Source organism: Fundulus heteroclitus, chromosome 12, assembly GCF_011125445.2.
Source record: "Fundulus heteroclitus isolate FHET01 chromosome 12, MU-UCD_Fhet_4.1, whole genome shotgun sequence".
Taxonomy (NCBI): Eukaryota; Metazoa; Chordata; class Actinopteri; order Cyprinodontiformes; family Fundulidae; genus Fundulus; species Fundulus heteroclitus.
The window spans coordinates 21,276,354-21,291,783 of record NC_046372.1 but is presented as its reverse complement, the minus strand read 5'-3'; the positions used below and the strand labels follow the sequence as shown (position 1 = coordinate 21,291,783).

The following is a 15,430-nucleotide window of genomic DNA, read 5'->3' as shown; positions in this document are numbered from 1 at the left end:
TGACATTGTGGAGATGAACAATGAAAAGCATTTAATCGTCGACCATCCCAGCATCAAGGCCAAAAAGGTTCCTTTGGGTTCCGCTTCCGCTGCAGGTGAGTTTGGCATAAAAAATATATCTATTTTGTATCTTTAATATTTATTATTACTGCTTGCAAACATCAATGCAGATATACAAGTTTAAAATATTAATTAATTCATTAATAGTTGCAGCAGACACAGAAAAGCAATGCAGACATGTTAGCCAGGAGTCACATTTTCAACTTTTAAAGTAATTTCTACTCTATAAGACGTATGCAATCTGTTACAGGTCATCATTTATTCCTGAAATTCAAACAAATGCATTTGTAACATATTTTGTTTCCATCTATACTAAAGAAGCACAAAGTTTTTTTTGTTAAAAACAAAAGGCATGTTCTACATGTTCTGATAGAGATGTACAGCCATTCCCAGAGGTTTAGAGACACATTATTAGCTTAAATATCATGTCTAATATCTGAAAATACCAGACGTTTTCTGTATGTAGTTTATATCAGGGCAATCTTTTTAAGTCTCTGTTCCTATTTTAGTTGAACAGTAACACAAACGCTCACTCACATCCACAAACACACATATACTTCATCATATAAAATTTTCCTTTCATCCTTTCTCACTCTCTGCACTTTCTTAATTCTCTGTCTTCCTTTATCTTATTCATCTGCTTCTTTCCTGTGGATCAGACAATCACAAGCACTTTATATGATGTCCTTTGGGTCTATGTATATCTATTTCTATAGGAACATGCACTTTCCAGCTTCTCCCTCACATCTATGATGAATCTAAGGTTTATTGAGAAGATTTTCTGATCTACAAAGGCCCAGATTATGAATTTAGAATCAGAAATAAACAAACAATCTATTTGTTTCTGTTAGCAAGTGTCTCTAACAACTCTTTTTTAGAAACTAACCAGTTAATGTTCTAACTCTGCCCGCAGAGTTGACCACTCTGGTTGATAGAGTATTTCTTGCACATAAAATCATTTACATGCTGAAGCTGTTTTAACAGCTAAGTTCTTACAGAAGCTAGAAAATAAGAACAGGGACTTTTAAACTACCTAACGTTTGCCTTGGTTCTACCATCCCAATATCCAGATTTGAAAATCCACATCAACATTTCCAACAAGTTTATGATGTAATCCTATTACATTATTTCCCCATAATAATAGAGCATGAACCAAAACAATCAAGAAACTTCCAACTCACTTATGGGAACAGTGTCTCCGATTAAACAGATAATCCTTCCAAATTAAACTAATTATTTTATATCATCCCAATTTAAACATTCAAGACCTAATTTAAAACATTAGATTCTAGCATATACATTTTTTAGAACTATTTAAAACTATTGACACCAAGTTTAAAAGCCTTAAAAAGGCTTGTAGTGACTACTTGTCTATGAAAAAAATTAAAAGTAAACAAACAAAAAATAAATGTAAATCAAATAGTCACTTGATGAATAGTGGGTTTCCGGTTTTACGCAGTACAAAAAAATTCTCAAAATACGTAAAAAATGCGGTTTCATAAGTTTATTCCAGGTTTCTTCAGGGAAAAATAAACATGGTACAAACTGAAAAACTACTTGCCGCCTCCCTCTCCTGCCATGGTTTCAGCCCTTGTGCTTGCTTCATCTGCTACTCACTGATTAACCAGGCTGAGTGACTTGCTTCCTGAAAGGACTGGTAGGCTGACCGACTGCAGCACTGGAAGACTGGTAAAAAAACATAAGCCCACCCACTTCCATCCTGAGCTACCTAGATTCCATATATATATATATATATATATATATATATATATATATATATATATATATATATATATATATATATATATATATATATATATATATTAGTGCTGTCAAACGATTAAAAATTTTTATCGCGATTAATCGCAAAATGTCGATAGTTAACTCGAGATTAATCGCAATTAATCGCATATTTTATCCTTTTATTTCTGAAAGTGTAATAGCCTGTTTGGGCATTTTAATGTGCAATTTTGCAATAAATGACACTAATAAAATACATGCTTGTACAAAACATATTTTTATGTTATTCTTCAAGCACTTTTCAGAATTGGAATGAAAACATCCTGGTGCCAAATGTTAAACTCTGGACTATAATGGCTATATGACTAATCATGATACCCTGATGTTTACACCATGTGTGAACAAATGTGTAAATAAATACCTGTTTTCATGCCGATATATTTTTTTTGCCTCTAAGCTAGACATGGTATTATGCATAAACATATAAATTAATAAAAATTGTACATTTCAATAAAGTCATAAGTTTTGTTCATTTCCTCTCTCTCTCTCTCTCACTCTCTCTCTCTCTCTCTCTCTCTCTCACATCTAATTCTGAGCTTTCACACCAACAACAATAATTTCTTTGAATATTTTTGCTTACTGTTTCTATCCATATTCATAGTGTTTAAGCCTGGAAAAAGGTTTTAAATTTACAGGTCATTCCAGTCTTACACTTTACTTGCAACTGGGCAGGAGCTTACTACCTTCGGCTCCTATGGCGGAGGGATATTTCAGCTGGATACACTCAAATGTAGTGCAGGCAGGTCTCATAATAACACCTATTTCGTCACTTATGTTAGAGCCCAAATAAGCGATTTCACTTTCAGAAACCTGCCCAAAAAAACGCAACCCGTGACTCATGAAATTTAGAAGCGCTTTTAGAAAAAAGAAGCCCAAAGTCGCATGTGTCCGAGGGTAAAAGAAACTTCGCGCTTACTGTTGGCAAAAGTGAGCGCAGTGCGGGTCTGTTTTGCTACAGTTCTCTAGCACTCTTGAAACTACGGAAAGCGGCGAGGGTAAAATAAACACAGCCCGGAGAGCGCGGCGGGGGGAAAAACATTGGGGAACGGTGTGTGTGTTTTGACGCGTGATTAACGGCGACAAAAAAATTGTCGGCGTTAAAATGGGTTTCCGTTAACGCCGTTAATAACGCGTTTAACTGAGAGCACTAATATATATATATATATATATATATATATATATATATATATATATATATATATATATATATATATATATATATATATTAGGGCTGGGCAAGTTAACGCGTTAATTTCGCGTTAACTCATTAGACTATTAACGGCGATATTTTATTTAACGCGCGTTAACGCATGTTGCTCACATGCTTTTATTTTGTGAAGGTCTGTCCAACTTCCGTTTGTGTGTGCCGCACTTCCGTTTCAGCGCTTCCCTCGGCCAAATAACATTAGTTTGACTGAAATGATCAACTGTCGCGGCAACAGTGTCAAAACTTGCAGAGCAATCGAAGTGGCAGGTCAGGGCCACAGCTTCAAACTATTCATGAGTGAGTGGATGATACAAAGAAGTGGCCTCATATAACGTACGAGGACATTTTAACCTGTTTTGTGTCGTTACTTGGTGCGGACGGCTCTGCTGTGCGACTTTAACGAAGCGAACCTCCGCAGTGAAAGAGTTGGATCGGTATTAATAAATATCAACATGGATGACCTGGTATTCATGGAGGCTGATGTCCGTTCAAGCTAAAACTAGTCCGACGTTCACGCTGCTGGATTCTGACTGCATCAATCGGCTCTACGAGACCTCAGAGCGCTCTGATGCTGCGGCTCCAGGGAAAGCCTTCAGTCATGCAGCGGCGACTTATGGAAGGTAGGCTGATGAATTATCTGATTCAGAAACATACTGGCCGTTGGCTCGTTGTGATTAGATTGCTGGTCAGTTAATTTTGTAATGTTTGGGATTTAACTGATGTTATGAGAGGATATCAAAACATTAGCTTACCTGTCTCCTCTCCTCTTGACGTCTCCTGGTTTTGTTTTTTTATGGAACTTCGCAGCCCAGACACTTTTCTGGCGTCATGTGGTCTTATGTTGGTCTTTTGTCCACAAAATGAAAAAAACATACGGTCGCTTCAGTGGTTTCTTCAGATTTTAAGCTTTTAACCACAGGCGAAGGGATTCCTCATTCTTCGGCTGAGGGTGAATGAAGTAGGGCGCCTCGTATCCACAGCTTTTGTACACGGTCGATGATTAAAACACTCCTGCTCCACGTAAACCTTTCTTTTACAACCGTTACTATGACAACCTCTAACCACACAAATGATCCTGGTCTTCCTCGAAGTCATAATGACGAGTAATTTGAGACGAAGTAGCCGCATGAGCCGCTTCTCAGATAGCTAAACACTGACAGCAAGTGAGCGAGCGGAAGTCTCGCCCAAACAAACGTCAACTCGCTGCCTCCATGTTTCCGTCAAAAATAAGGTGGATATGCACGCGAGAAAGCAACAACAAAAAAACGCGTGCCAACGTCAAATAAACGCAAGCAACGCAAGCATATCGAGTTAGCAAGCATTTCAGTTTAAAGTTCTTCCAGCATCGAATATGACAGAAACAAGTTAGTTGTAACCACTGCCAAGTTAAACTTTGAACATAAAATGGTAATGCTGCTCCCTGCTGTTACCTCAGAAATTGCCTGTTTTTGGTAGATTTTTTCCCCATTAAGAGAATTCCCTGTCAGTGGCAACAAGCTTTAATTTATTATTATTGCCATTTTTTGTTTTACATGTTTAAGTTGAGCTTTACACTAAATATGTGTTACTGATAAGTGCTACAAATGTTACAACACTTTTGTTCATATGGCAGCAGAACATTAAAATAAAAGTGCTCTTTACACTACTTTTGAATTAATTCTTGGAGTTTGTAAATACATTGCGATTAATCACGATTAATCAGGGCGATTAATCGCGATTAAATATTTTCATTGTTGCCCAGCCCTAATATATATATATATATATATATATATATATATATATATATATATATATATATATATATATACTGGGGGGATGGGGGGGATTTATCCCCCCTCTGTTTGTGACGTACCCCCTCCGGTCATTCATGTTTTATCCCTGGGGGGGATACACCCCCCCCCCCTCTGGTCTGAATAAGTAATATTATGCATTTTTAAAAATGTATATAAATTAAGGCTGTCCGTTTTAACGCGTTATTAACGTGTTAGACCACAATGCCGAATATTTTTTTTGTCGCCGTTAATTGCACATCAAAACACACACACACACCGTTCCCTAATGTTTTTTCCCTGCCGTGCTCTCCGGACTTCTTTTACCCTCGGCGCTTTCCGTAGTTTCAAGAGCGCTAGAGACTGTGGCAAAACAGACCCGCGCTCACTGTGGCACAGACTGTTTATTTCATGCGACTTTGGGCTTGTTTTTTTCTAAAGGCACTTGTAAATTTTATAAGTCACGGGTTGCGGGTTTTTTTGGCCACGTTTCTGAAAGTGAAATCGCTTATTTGGGCTCTAAAATAAGTGACGAAACAGCGGTTATTAAGAGACCTGCCTGCACTAGACACTTTGTATCCAGCTAAAATATCCCTCCGCCATAGGAGCCGACGGTAGTAAAGGCAGACAGAGCAACTCTGCCCGTATTTTCTGCAGTTTACGGTGCAATAACCGGTGATAACTGCTGAAAGTAGATTACTTGGTGCAGATCACCTTTTTGAGCAGACATTGCTCATTGCCGCGCTAAATTTTTTTATTTGTCCATTACACAGTTATATATGGAATTTTGCGCAGATTGCACAAAAAATGTAGGAGGAGTTTAACAAGAAAGGTTTAACCTTTGTAGCCATGTAGCGCAAAAACTAGATGGGAAACGAAAGGTGTGCCAAATCCATTTTTGATGCAGAATCATCCAATAAAGAAAGTGATATGAAGTTTTTGAGTGTGGGACCAGTAGTTTGGTGGTTACAGGCGTAAACGCATTGTCCTTTGTTATAACGCCCCCTAGTTGTTGAGGGGTCTGAATTTCTGGGTTTGAGTGGCGGTGCACATTCTGTACTTAGATACCTGATTCAAGTGATTCGTTACAAATCCACATGGGCCGCACAACGCGTTTTAGCGGAGAAAAATAATTATTTATAATATGGAAAAACAGACGAAAAACAATAGTGTTCTCTGCTCACAGAGCAGACGAACGGCGTTCGCCTGCGCTGCGGGCTTGGAACCCTAATAATAAATAATTTAAAAACACACGAAAAACAATAGGGTTCGTCTGCACTGCAGTGCAGACGAACGGCTTTGCATTGCATAGCCCGTTCTCTCTGCACCGCGGGCTTGGAACCCTAATAATGGAAAAACAGAGGAAAAACAATAGTGTTTTCTGCACACAGTGCAGATGCCTGCGCTGCGAGCTTGGAACCCTAATGATTTAAAGAACTAAAGGTAATATTTCAGATGGACAATGGGCTGACGTCACTCCTCAGCTCTCTGTGTTGTTCTCCAGTCTCTTGTTTACATAGCTGGACCGGACCGGAAAGGAGGGTCTGGGTTGCTGCTTGGAGGAGGTAGAGAGGCACAGCTTGTCATACATCTTGTTTTGGTCTTCAGACGGTGTTCAAGCACCACCTAGGGGCGAAATGTCACTTATTGCTTCTTTAAACTAACAGTAGGCCCGTTTACACTAAACTTTTTTAACTGAGCCGAGACCAGTCCAAGCTCGGTAACCGAGATAACTCTCGTGTGTAAATGGTCAGCAGACTGAACTGAACTGCGCTAGACATAATCGGACCGCGCTAAATGCAGACCAGGTCCTGGGGAGGTCTCGGACTGTTTTTTTTTTTTGTCCCGGTTATCTGATAACGAAGAGCGCATGAGCAGACCGCGTCATCCCCTTACAGTCAGCTGACTGTCTGCGTTTTTTCCGGCGTGTCTGGCTGCACGTCCCGATTCACACTCTATTCAGACAAATTCCAGACATTCATAATAATACTAGCTTCCTTACCATGCCACACGATTTCCAGAGATGATTCTGCTTGTTTCTTACGTCTGTAAATCCTTATTAGACATTTGTTGGTCTTATCCTCGTCCCAAAGGCCGCCTCTGTCCAACCATAACTTCCTGAATGTTACGGGCGCCGCCATTTTGATTTGCTTTGTACCGCCTTCAATCCTAGAAAGCAGCAGTACCGTCATTAACATAGACATCATATATGTAGACGCATCGTTAGGCGGGTTCTGCCTATGCTGCAATGCGTCAGAGAGTCCGCTATGTTAAATGTGGCAAATCTGCAGTTACTCAGTCACTTAAACAGTATCAGAATACTTTGTATTCGTAATATTTTTATTTTTGGAAAATTACAAGTTTATTTACGTATCCCTTTAGCTTCATTCTCCTGAATTTATTCTCGTAAAGAACAAAAATAATTAAAATAATCTAACCTGGCCCTATTACTCCAGGAGTGAAATAATTCTGCAAACCGTGACTATTCTGGAAATATTCCCTCTTAATTCTCATAATATGACGTTTTTCTCATAACGTTTTTCTCATTTTTTTCTTTATTTTTATACATTATTGTCCATGGTCTTTTTTTCTCATATTAGTAATTTTATCTCCCCCAAAAAGTCTGTTCCTAAAGTTTCACATGTGACACGGTTTTATGAAATAATGAAGACTACAATGTTTAGATTTAACAAATTGATCCTTATATTCACAACACATACACATTTACACACACAAAAATATATATACATTATATATATATATATATATATATATATATATATATATATATATATATATATATATATATATATATATATATAGATAGATAGATAGATAGATAGATAGATAGATAGATAGATAAAGCTGCAGATGTTGCCACTCTGCAGCTTTACTGTGTCCAATTTTGCAATATGGTGCAGCCTTAGTTTATAGAAGGCAGATACAAGTAGTGAAATTAGCCCAAATACATTTCCATGAAGCACATGAATGAGGCATCTTCTCTGATCCACGTTCACTACAACAGAACTTTTTTTTCCCCAGTGTCCTGTCTAGCAATGTGGCAATACGAATTGATGTCTCAATGCCAAATAGAGCTCGACAGATTTTGCTTTCACAAGTGGAGCAAACAGCTTTCACCATAGTGCTCCACTTGATTTATGCATGTAAATAGCTTTATTGTGATTCCTGTAGGCAGAATTTCAAATTATATGGACACTTCAATGGGAAAGTAGGAGAGTAAAGGAAGAACAAGAAGAGAAAAAAAGAAAGAAGAGATAAAAGGGAGAGAATGATAAAACGTCCTCCGTCTGCTCCATCACATGGAAAGAGAGACACAAAAAGAACAGCACAACCAACAGACATAAAGCAAAAGATACAATTGAGTAACACTTTGATGCCATTGCTAAATCATATGTATTATTGTTTAAGCTGACATGTTTAAAGAGCAAGTATATGCCTGTAAATGTTTAATGTGAAATAGTACAAATAAAAGTAATGTAGAACAGCTATTAAATGGAAAAGATGTTGCATCATTAAACGTTTTATTAGAGCCATATGCCATTGATAAAAATACATTTCTTTGACATTATCTGCTGAAACCATATCACATAGTTCAAATTTAGATCAAGCAACTGATAACCAGCATCGAGTGTTGTCATTGAATTCTCATTGTTGAAATGTTTGTTGCTTCACAGGTCAACGTTTCAGTATTTTGGTTTTTGGAGAGACTCAATCAATCAAGACTCAACTCTGTAACTTTATCATTGAGAAAAAAAGTGTGAAGTTACCAACATTGTATCAAGCCAGGCCAGATGAGCACGGGGTCTGGAATGGAAAGCCATTGACTGTAGTAAAAACCCCAGAACTTCAGTCTGAAAAATTCCTGAAAGAGAAGCTGAAAAGCTGCGTAAACCTTTGTCCTCCTGGACCAAATGTTCTGCTGCTCTTAGTGAAACCTTCAGACTTCACAGAGAAGGAACAGCAAACTCTGAAGGCCACCCTAAGTTTGTTTGGAGAAGATGCCTTTAAGCACTCAATGGTCATCCTAACTAATGAGGAGAAAGACTCAAGTTTTACTCTTAATTCTCTAATCAAAGAATGTGAAGGCAGACAGTACAACCTGGCTGAAAATAATCACCAGAAATTAATGGTGAAGATTGAAGATATTGTGAACGGAAACAAAGGTACCTTCCTTACCATCACAGAGGGTGGACAAGTCTTGAAAAGTGAACCAACCCTGCCTTGCATCAACCTGGTTCTGTGTGGGAGGAGTGGAGCAGGGAAGACCTCAGCAGCCAAGGCCATCTTAGGTCAGACTGAGCTTCATTCAGCCTCCAAGATATCAGAGAGCGTTAAAAACCAGGGAGAGGTCAGCGGACGTTGGGTTTCTGTGGTGGAGCTGCCTGCCTTGTACGGAAGATCGGATCGGGATGTGATAGATGAATCATTCAGGTGCGTCTCCCTCTGTGATCCTGAGGGGGTCCACGCCTTCATCCTGGTCCTACCTGTGGGTCCCCTCACCGATGAAGACAAGGGAGAGTTACAGACCATCCAGGACACGTTCAGCTTCCGGGTCAACAACAACAACACAATGGTTCTGTTCACTGCTGAGTCGGATCATTCACATCCACCTGTTGTTAAATTTCTTGAGGAAGATAAGGACATCCAGAAGCTCATTCAGAGCTATGGAGGAAGGCATGTTGTTGTCAACAGCATCGACAGGATGCAGTTCTCTACTGTGATAGATTATGTGGAGAAAATGAGACCACGGCGCTACACGACAAAAACCCTGGCACACAGCTACAAGGAAAAAGTCATACAACAACAGAAAAGCATCACTGGACTAAAAGCCCGGCTGTCAAACCACACACCACAAGTCTTCATGGGTAGGTACTGTACTTCTCAAGAAGGTTGTCAGCTGAACGGTTCTATGAACAGATCTCAGTAATAAACCTTATCAAAATATTCCAGCAGATAAATGAAACTGGCTAATTTCCCACAGATCTTCCCTGGTGTAATAAACCTGGTCTCAGAGCACTCTTCAGATTTTTAGAGCATTTAATGATAATTTAGTGTGTGGGGCATTTTCAAAAAGTACCTAAAACCAGGAGACACCACATCAAAAGAGCAAGTGGTATGGTCCACCACTGTGCCTGTGCTGGTTTATTGTGTGGTGTTGTTTGTGTGTGTGCTCGGGGCATATCTAGAGTGTCCCCAAGAAAAGGAAGGAGAAACATGTCTTGTCACTAACAAGAATAGAATATATTTTTTAAAAGCACCTTTCAAAATACTCAAGGACACTGTGCAACAGTATATCAATTACCAAGAGTATATCAAAAATAAATTGTGATAAAAATAACATATTAAAAGGTACATGAACAGGCAACCACAGTGAGGAGGCATTCTTGAGCAGGTGGGTTTTGAGATTAGTCTTGAAGTGATAAAAAGTGTCAGTATTGCAGATCTCACAGAGTTTGGGAGCAGAGCAGAAGAAGGCTCTGCTCCCTGATAGAAGGAACAGTGACATAAATGGAAGAGGAAGATTTAACAGTGTGGGAGTTTTAAGAGGTTAGGGTTGAACCACGATTTTATTTCAGATAAGTAGGTGGTGAGGGTGAGTGTATAGATATTGTCTTACTAGATAAATAGAGCTGGGTGTCATCTGCGTAGCAAATTAATGATATATTTCCAGAAGATATGACCAAGGGGAAGAATGTAAATAATGAAAAGTAGGGGTCCCAGGAAGGAGCTCTGGGGCACACCGGTTGTGACACGGGATGAATGGGAACTGAAGCATTTTAGTTGAATGATCTGTCATGGGAAACATTATGTTCTGGTACAAACTCAAGATCTATTTCGTATTATTTAAATATTATTTTCAAACAAAATCCGGTCAGTCCCAGACAGAAAAATGTGGAAGACCCTTGGTTTAGACATTTTATGATTGTAATGACTGTTCAGCTTTACCTCTATAAACAGCGGACAGATTTATAAATTCATAGATTCACTCTATGGAATATTAGACACATGAATAAGTGAGTGAATAAATGTGCAAGTGTCTGTCTTATGAATAGGGTGTGTAGCTGACCATATTAACAAGATTAAGATCACTTACCAGAGAGTAGAACTCTAAGTGCAATGCAGCTTTAACTATTGGCTAAAATAAGGAAAGAAAAGGGTTAATATTGCATAAAGTACCAGTTAGAGCTCGGTTCTAACCGAGTAGTTAGAGCAGCGCGCTTGCAGTCAGAGAAGGTTGCAAGTACCCGGGTACCCCGGCGCTCTGGGTCCCTGAGCAAGACCCTTAACCCCAGATTGCGCCCCGGGCGCCGCACATGGTAGCCCACTGCTCCCCAAGGGTGATGGGTTAAAAGCAGAAAACAAATTTCGTTGCAATGTATGTTTCAATGTATGTTTCAATGACAATAAAGATGATATTACTATTACTATGAGCAACAAACCACATTCAAATTAGTAGCAAAAAGTAAAAGTAAAACTTGATCCTGCCTTTGACTGACCAGTAAGGTAGAATTAGCCAGAGTTATACATTTATGGCAGGAGTAAACCATCGTTTTTTGCAAAAACACTACATCTACTGCATGTTTTAATGATAACAAGAAGCAATGCGACTATTTTAATGTGCAAGACATTATTGTGCGTAGTCTAAAATGTTTAAGATTAAAACACAAAAATAAAGGTAAATAAATGGTCAATTGTAGAGGCTAATGTGAACAGGCTTGCCATGCATTGTACTTAAGGAAATGTGTAAAGTGAATAGTAAGGCGTTACTTGTGCATATAACAATATGACCTAGAGGGTTACATTATATTCCTTATTTTCAGAAGTTTTGATCATTATGTTCAACACATGGTGAGAAACTTTCTCATTTCTCTTCTTCCTGTCTGGACAGAGTAAGCTCATCTATCATCCTTTCCTATTACAGGGGTGGAAGAGAGGCAGAGCTCTGCATGTCTGAAGATTGTTCTGCTTGGAAAGACCGGCTGCGGTAAAAGCTTTTCAGGAAACACCATCCTAGGGGGAAACTACTTTGAAGCCAAACCATCCCAATATTCAGTCACAAAGCGTTGCCAGAAAGCCCAGGGCATAGTGGACGGCCGTCCTGTGGCTGTGGTGGACACCCCGGGCCTGTTCGACAACAGCTTGACCCAAGAAGAAGTTCAGGAAGAGATGGTGAAATGCATTAGTCTTCTGGCTCCAGGACCACATGTCTTCTTGTTGGTGATGCAGATCGGAAGATTTACGCCAGAGGAGAAAGAGACTTTAAATCTTATAAAGGATGGCTTTGGGAAAAAATCTGAGAACTTCACTTTCATCCTCTTCACACACGGAGATAAATTGGAACATCATCATAAATCTATTAAAGAGTTCATTGAAGAAGATTGTGACGAATCATTTAAGAAGCTCATTGCTGACTGTGGAGGAAGATACCATCTCTTTGAAAACTACAACAGTCAGAACCATACACAAGTCACAGAGCTGATCACAAAGATCGATGCCATGGTGCAGGAAAACGGCAGCAGATGCTTCACCAACGACATGCTGCTGGAAGCTGAAGCAGCGATCCGAAAAGAAATGAAGAAAATTATGAAGGAAAAGGACGAAGAGATGCAGAAAAGGATTGAGGAACTACTAAGAAGACATAATAAAGAAAAGGAATATATGGAAAGGAACTTGACAGAGGTAAAATCAAAAACTGAACAACAAATTAAGGAGAAAGACATAAAAATCAAGGAAATAGAGAAACGTCTGAAAATGGCTGAAGATGAGAAAGTGAAAGACCAAGCTAGGAGACAGGAAGAGGAAAACAAACTGAAACTTGAGAGAGAGGCGTGGGAGAAAAAATCTAAGGCAGAAGTAGGTCTTAAGAAACATAAATCTGTGCAGAAGACAAACGAAGCTTGGGACAAGAAGATGGAAGCGTTAAAGGAGAAACACAAACAAGAATATTTACAGAGGCAAGAGGAGGAGACAAGACTGAGAAGAGAGTATGAGCAGCTGAAACAAGATTATCAGAGACAGAAACAAGAAGATTGTATCAGAAAAGAGAAGGAGGCAAAGTACAAAGAAGAACTGGAGGAGAAGTATAAGAAGGAAGTGGAAAGATTAAGGGAAACATATGAGGAAGAAGCCAGAAAGAAAGCTGAGGAGTTTAATGAATTTGAAGAGAAAATCAGGAAAGAATTTGCAGCTCAGAGACAGAAGCATGAAACACAGCTGAAAGAAAGAGATAGCAAATATGATCTGCTAAAGGCCCTCAAAGAGCTCAGTGAAAAGGAAAGCAGAGAAAAGCATCACAAGCAAATCGTCGACTTGGTGAAATGTGCCACCAAGAAGAAAGAACATCTGAGAACAATAAAGGAAATGTTGACAAGGCATGAAGAACAAATGAAAAGGGAGATCAATGCCCAGGAAATGGAAAGTCTGCAGAAAATTCAAGAGCAAGAAATAGACAAGTTGGTCCAGGATCTTCTGGATCATGAAGATCCAAAATGCCCCTGCTCTATTTCATGAGAAGAATCAGAATCAGAAACCCACAAACTGTTTTCTAGAGTATGTTGTTAATAACAGAACCAGCAGGCTCTGTCTGTTCTGGGTTTTACCAGAACTTTGAGTTCTGCAAAAGAACATTGAGAGGAAAAATGTTTTCTGTAAGTTCTGCCTTTTCATGTTTTTCTGGGGTTACAGAAAGCTCACGTCTGCATTGTTGGTCATGATCAGGCTTTATTAGGCTGGGAATTTTCATTTAAAGGAATGAAATGAATGAATGAGAATTTAAAGTGTTGTGCAATCAAGCCATGTGGGAAAAATCAGGCTGAGTTTTAAGCAAAGAAATGTGAGACTTTTACAGGCACCAAGGACCTGCCCCCTCAGCAGGGTGCTGTTGCTATGAAGCGAATTTCCTCCAGGCTTATATTTCTCTTTGCCTGTGGACCCTCGAGGAGAGAGGAGTCCACACTTGGAAGACCAACCACCGATGCGGTCCGCATGGGGCTCAGAGACTCACAAGCATCAGCAGGGTCGACCAAGCTGAGTAAAGTCTGCTTTAAGTGAAACTAACATCATAATCAAACCAGCAGTGGTCTGTCTAAGCTGTGCAGGAGAAAGCTGACCTGGGAGCCGAGCCACTATCCTGCAGGAGTGCAGAGACCCTATGCTGCGGTTGCTGCTTCCACATGCTGTAGCCACGCAGCGCTGAGTTTCACTGACCTGAAACCCGCATGAAGGACAACGGAGCCTCCTTATAACAGCCATGTTTCGAGCTAGCCGCCTGCTTTCGCTGAGATAACCAGCTTTACCTTGGAGTAATTCACTGCAACCATACAATTTGCCAGTCGCCAAAACAAGAAACAACAGGAGAGGTTTGGGAGAGAAATAAACAGGGGAAGTTTAAAATAGTTTACTTAATGTGTCTTCACTGTGTTTTTAAAGCAGGTATAGCTTCCGTTAGCATTCTGGAAACAAATCTTTGCTGATGTGTTTTTGCGGCTATAAAAAACTTTATTTCCATAAGGGTTTTATACATCGATGGGATATTAATGTTTATGTTTTCCGGTCCACTCATTACGATTATCATTATTAGCTACCCAAGTAACATTAGTTCTACCACCGAGTTAACGCAACTACGGTTCTTTTAAAACATAATACTTGTTTCCCTCCACCATCGTTCGATAGTGCTATGAGCATTATTACAGCATTAATATGGAACATTAATGTCAATTTAATGGTGTTTTGTATAACTTTAGGATTAACCCATCAAGCGACCGATCGCTACAGCGCTCCCTAGGTTTCCGGAGGAATAAGCACATTAATAAAATCAAGTATACTAAAGTTACGGATTTCTACTGAGCAAATTATTCTTTAAAATGTTATTTAATCAAATAATGTTTGGTTCAACTCAGGATTTGCATTGTGAATGGGTTGAAACACATACCAAATGTTGTTCTATATTAGTTAAGGTAATTTGATCTAATTCCATGTTCCTTGAGATAAACTTTAGTTCTCTGATTTGGACCTGAAGGGATCCAGGATTCACTGAGTCATGATGATGGTTTTCAACTATCTAATTTTTGTTCCTTTTTGTTTCTTTTGTGTGTACATAGTTCCTTTGCTTCTTTTTTATCTTAATTTTGCTTAGTAGTTTAGTTAAGTTTCACTAGCCTAGTAAAGAGGATTTGTTGATTGAAATATAGTGTTAATTCAGATAAACAGCATCACACAGTGATGTTCTCTGGATGTTATTTTTATTTCTGTTAATAAATTCTTGAACTTGAAGAGAAGTTGTCACTCCTTATTCTATGTGTGCAGAGTTTGCTGTTAAAAGATTGGCAGTGCTCGAATCATTCCTTTAGACTATTGTCCTGATATCAGCTTAAGAGCTGATTTTCACCAGACAATACCTAACAGACAGAGAGTTATTTATTAAACATTAAATAACTTAGAACAGAGCCTAATAATACCATAAAAAAGCAACAATGCGTAACTTTTGACCCAAATATTAGCTTAATTTGGGATATATTAAAGGATTTTTTAAATCGATATACAGCACTTGCCACATATTATTGCTCCATGCAAG

The 15,430-nt window shown here is 39.0% G+C and overlaps 1 protein-coding gene across 1 annotated transcript; it reads left to right on the top strand.

The window, feature by feature from the left end:
* The first annotated feature begins 3,547 nt into the window (after window positions 1-3,547).
* On the top strand, window positions 3,548-13,368 carry LOC118564752 (GTPase IMAP family member 8-like). The gene is made up of 4 exons (XM_036143640.1): window positions 3,548-3,687; window positions 8,644-9,726; window positions 9,945-9,970; window positions 11,789-13,368. The coding sequence occupies exons 1-4, from the start codon at window positions 3,548-3,550 to the stop codon at window positions 13,366-13,368; spliced, it is 2,829 nt and encodes a 942-aa protein (XP_035999533.1).
* The last annotated feature ends 2,062 nt before the right edge of the window (window positions 13,369-15,430 follow it).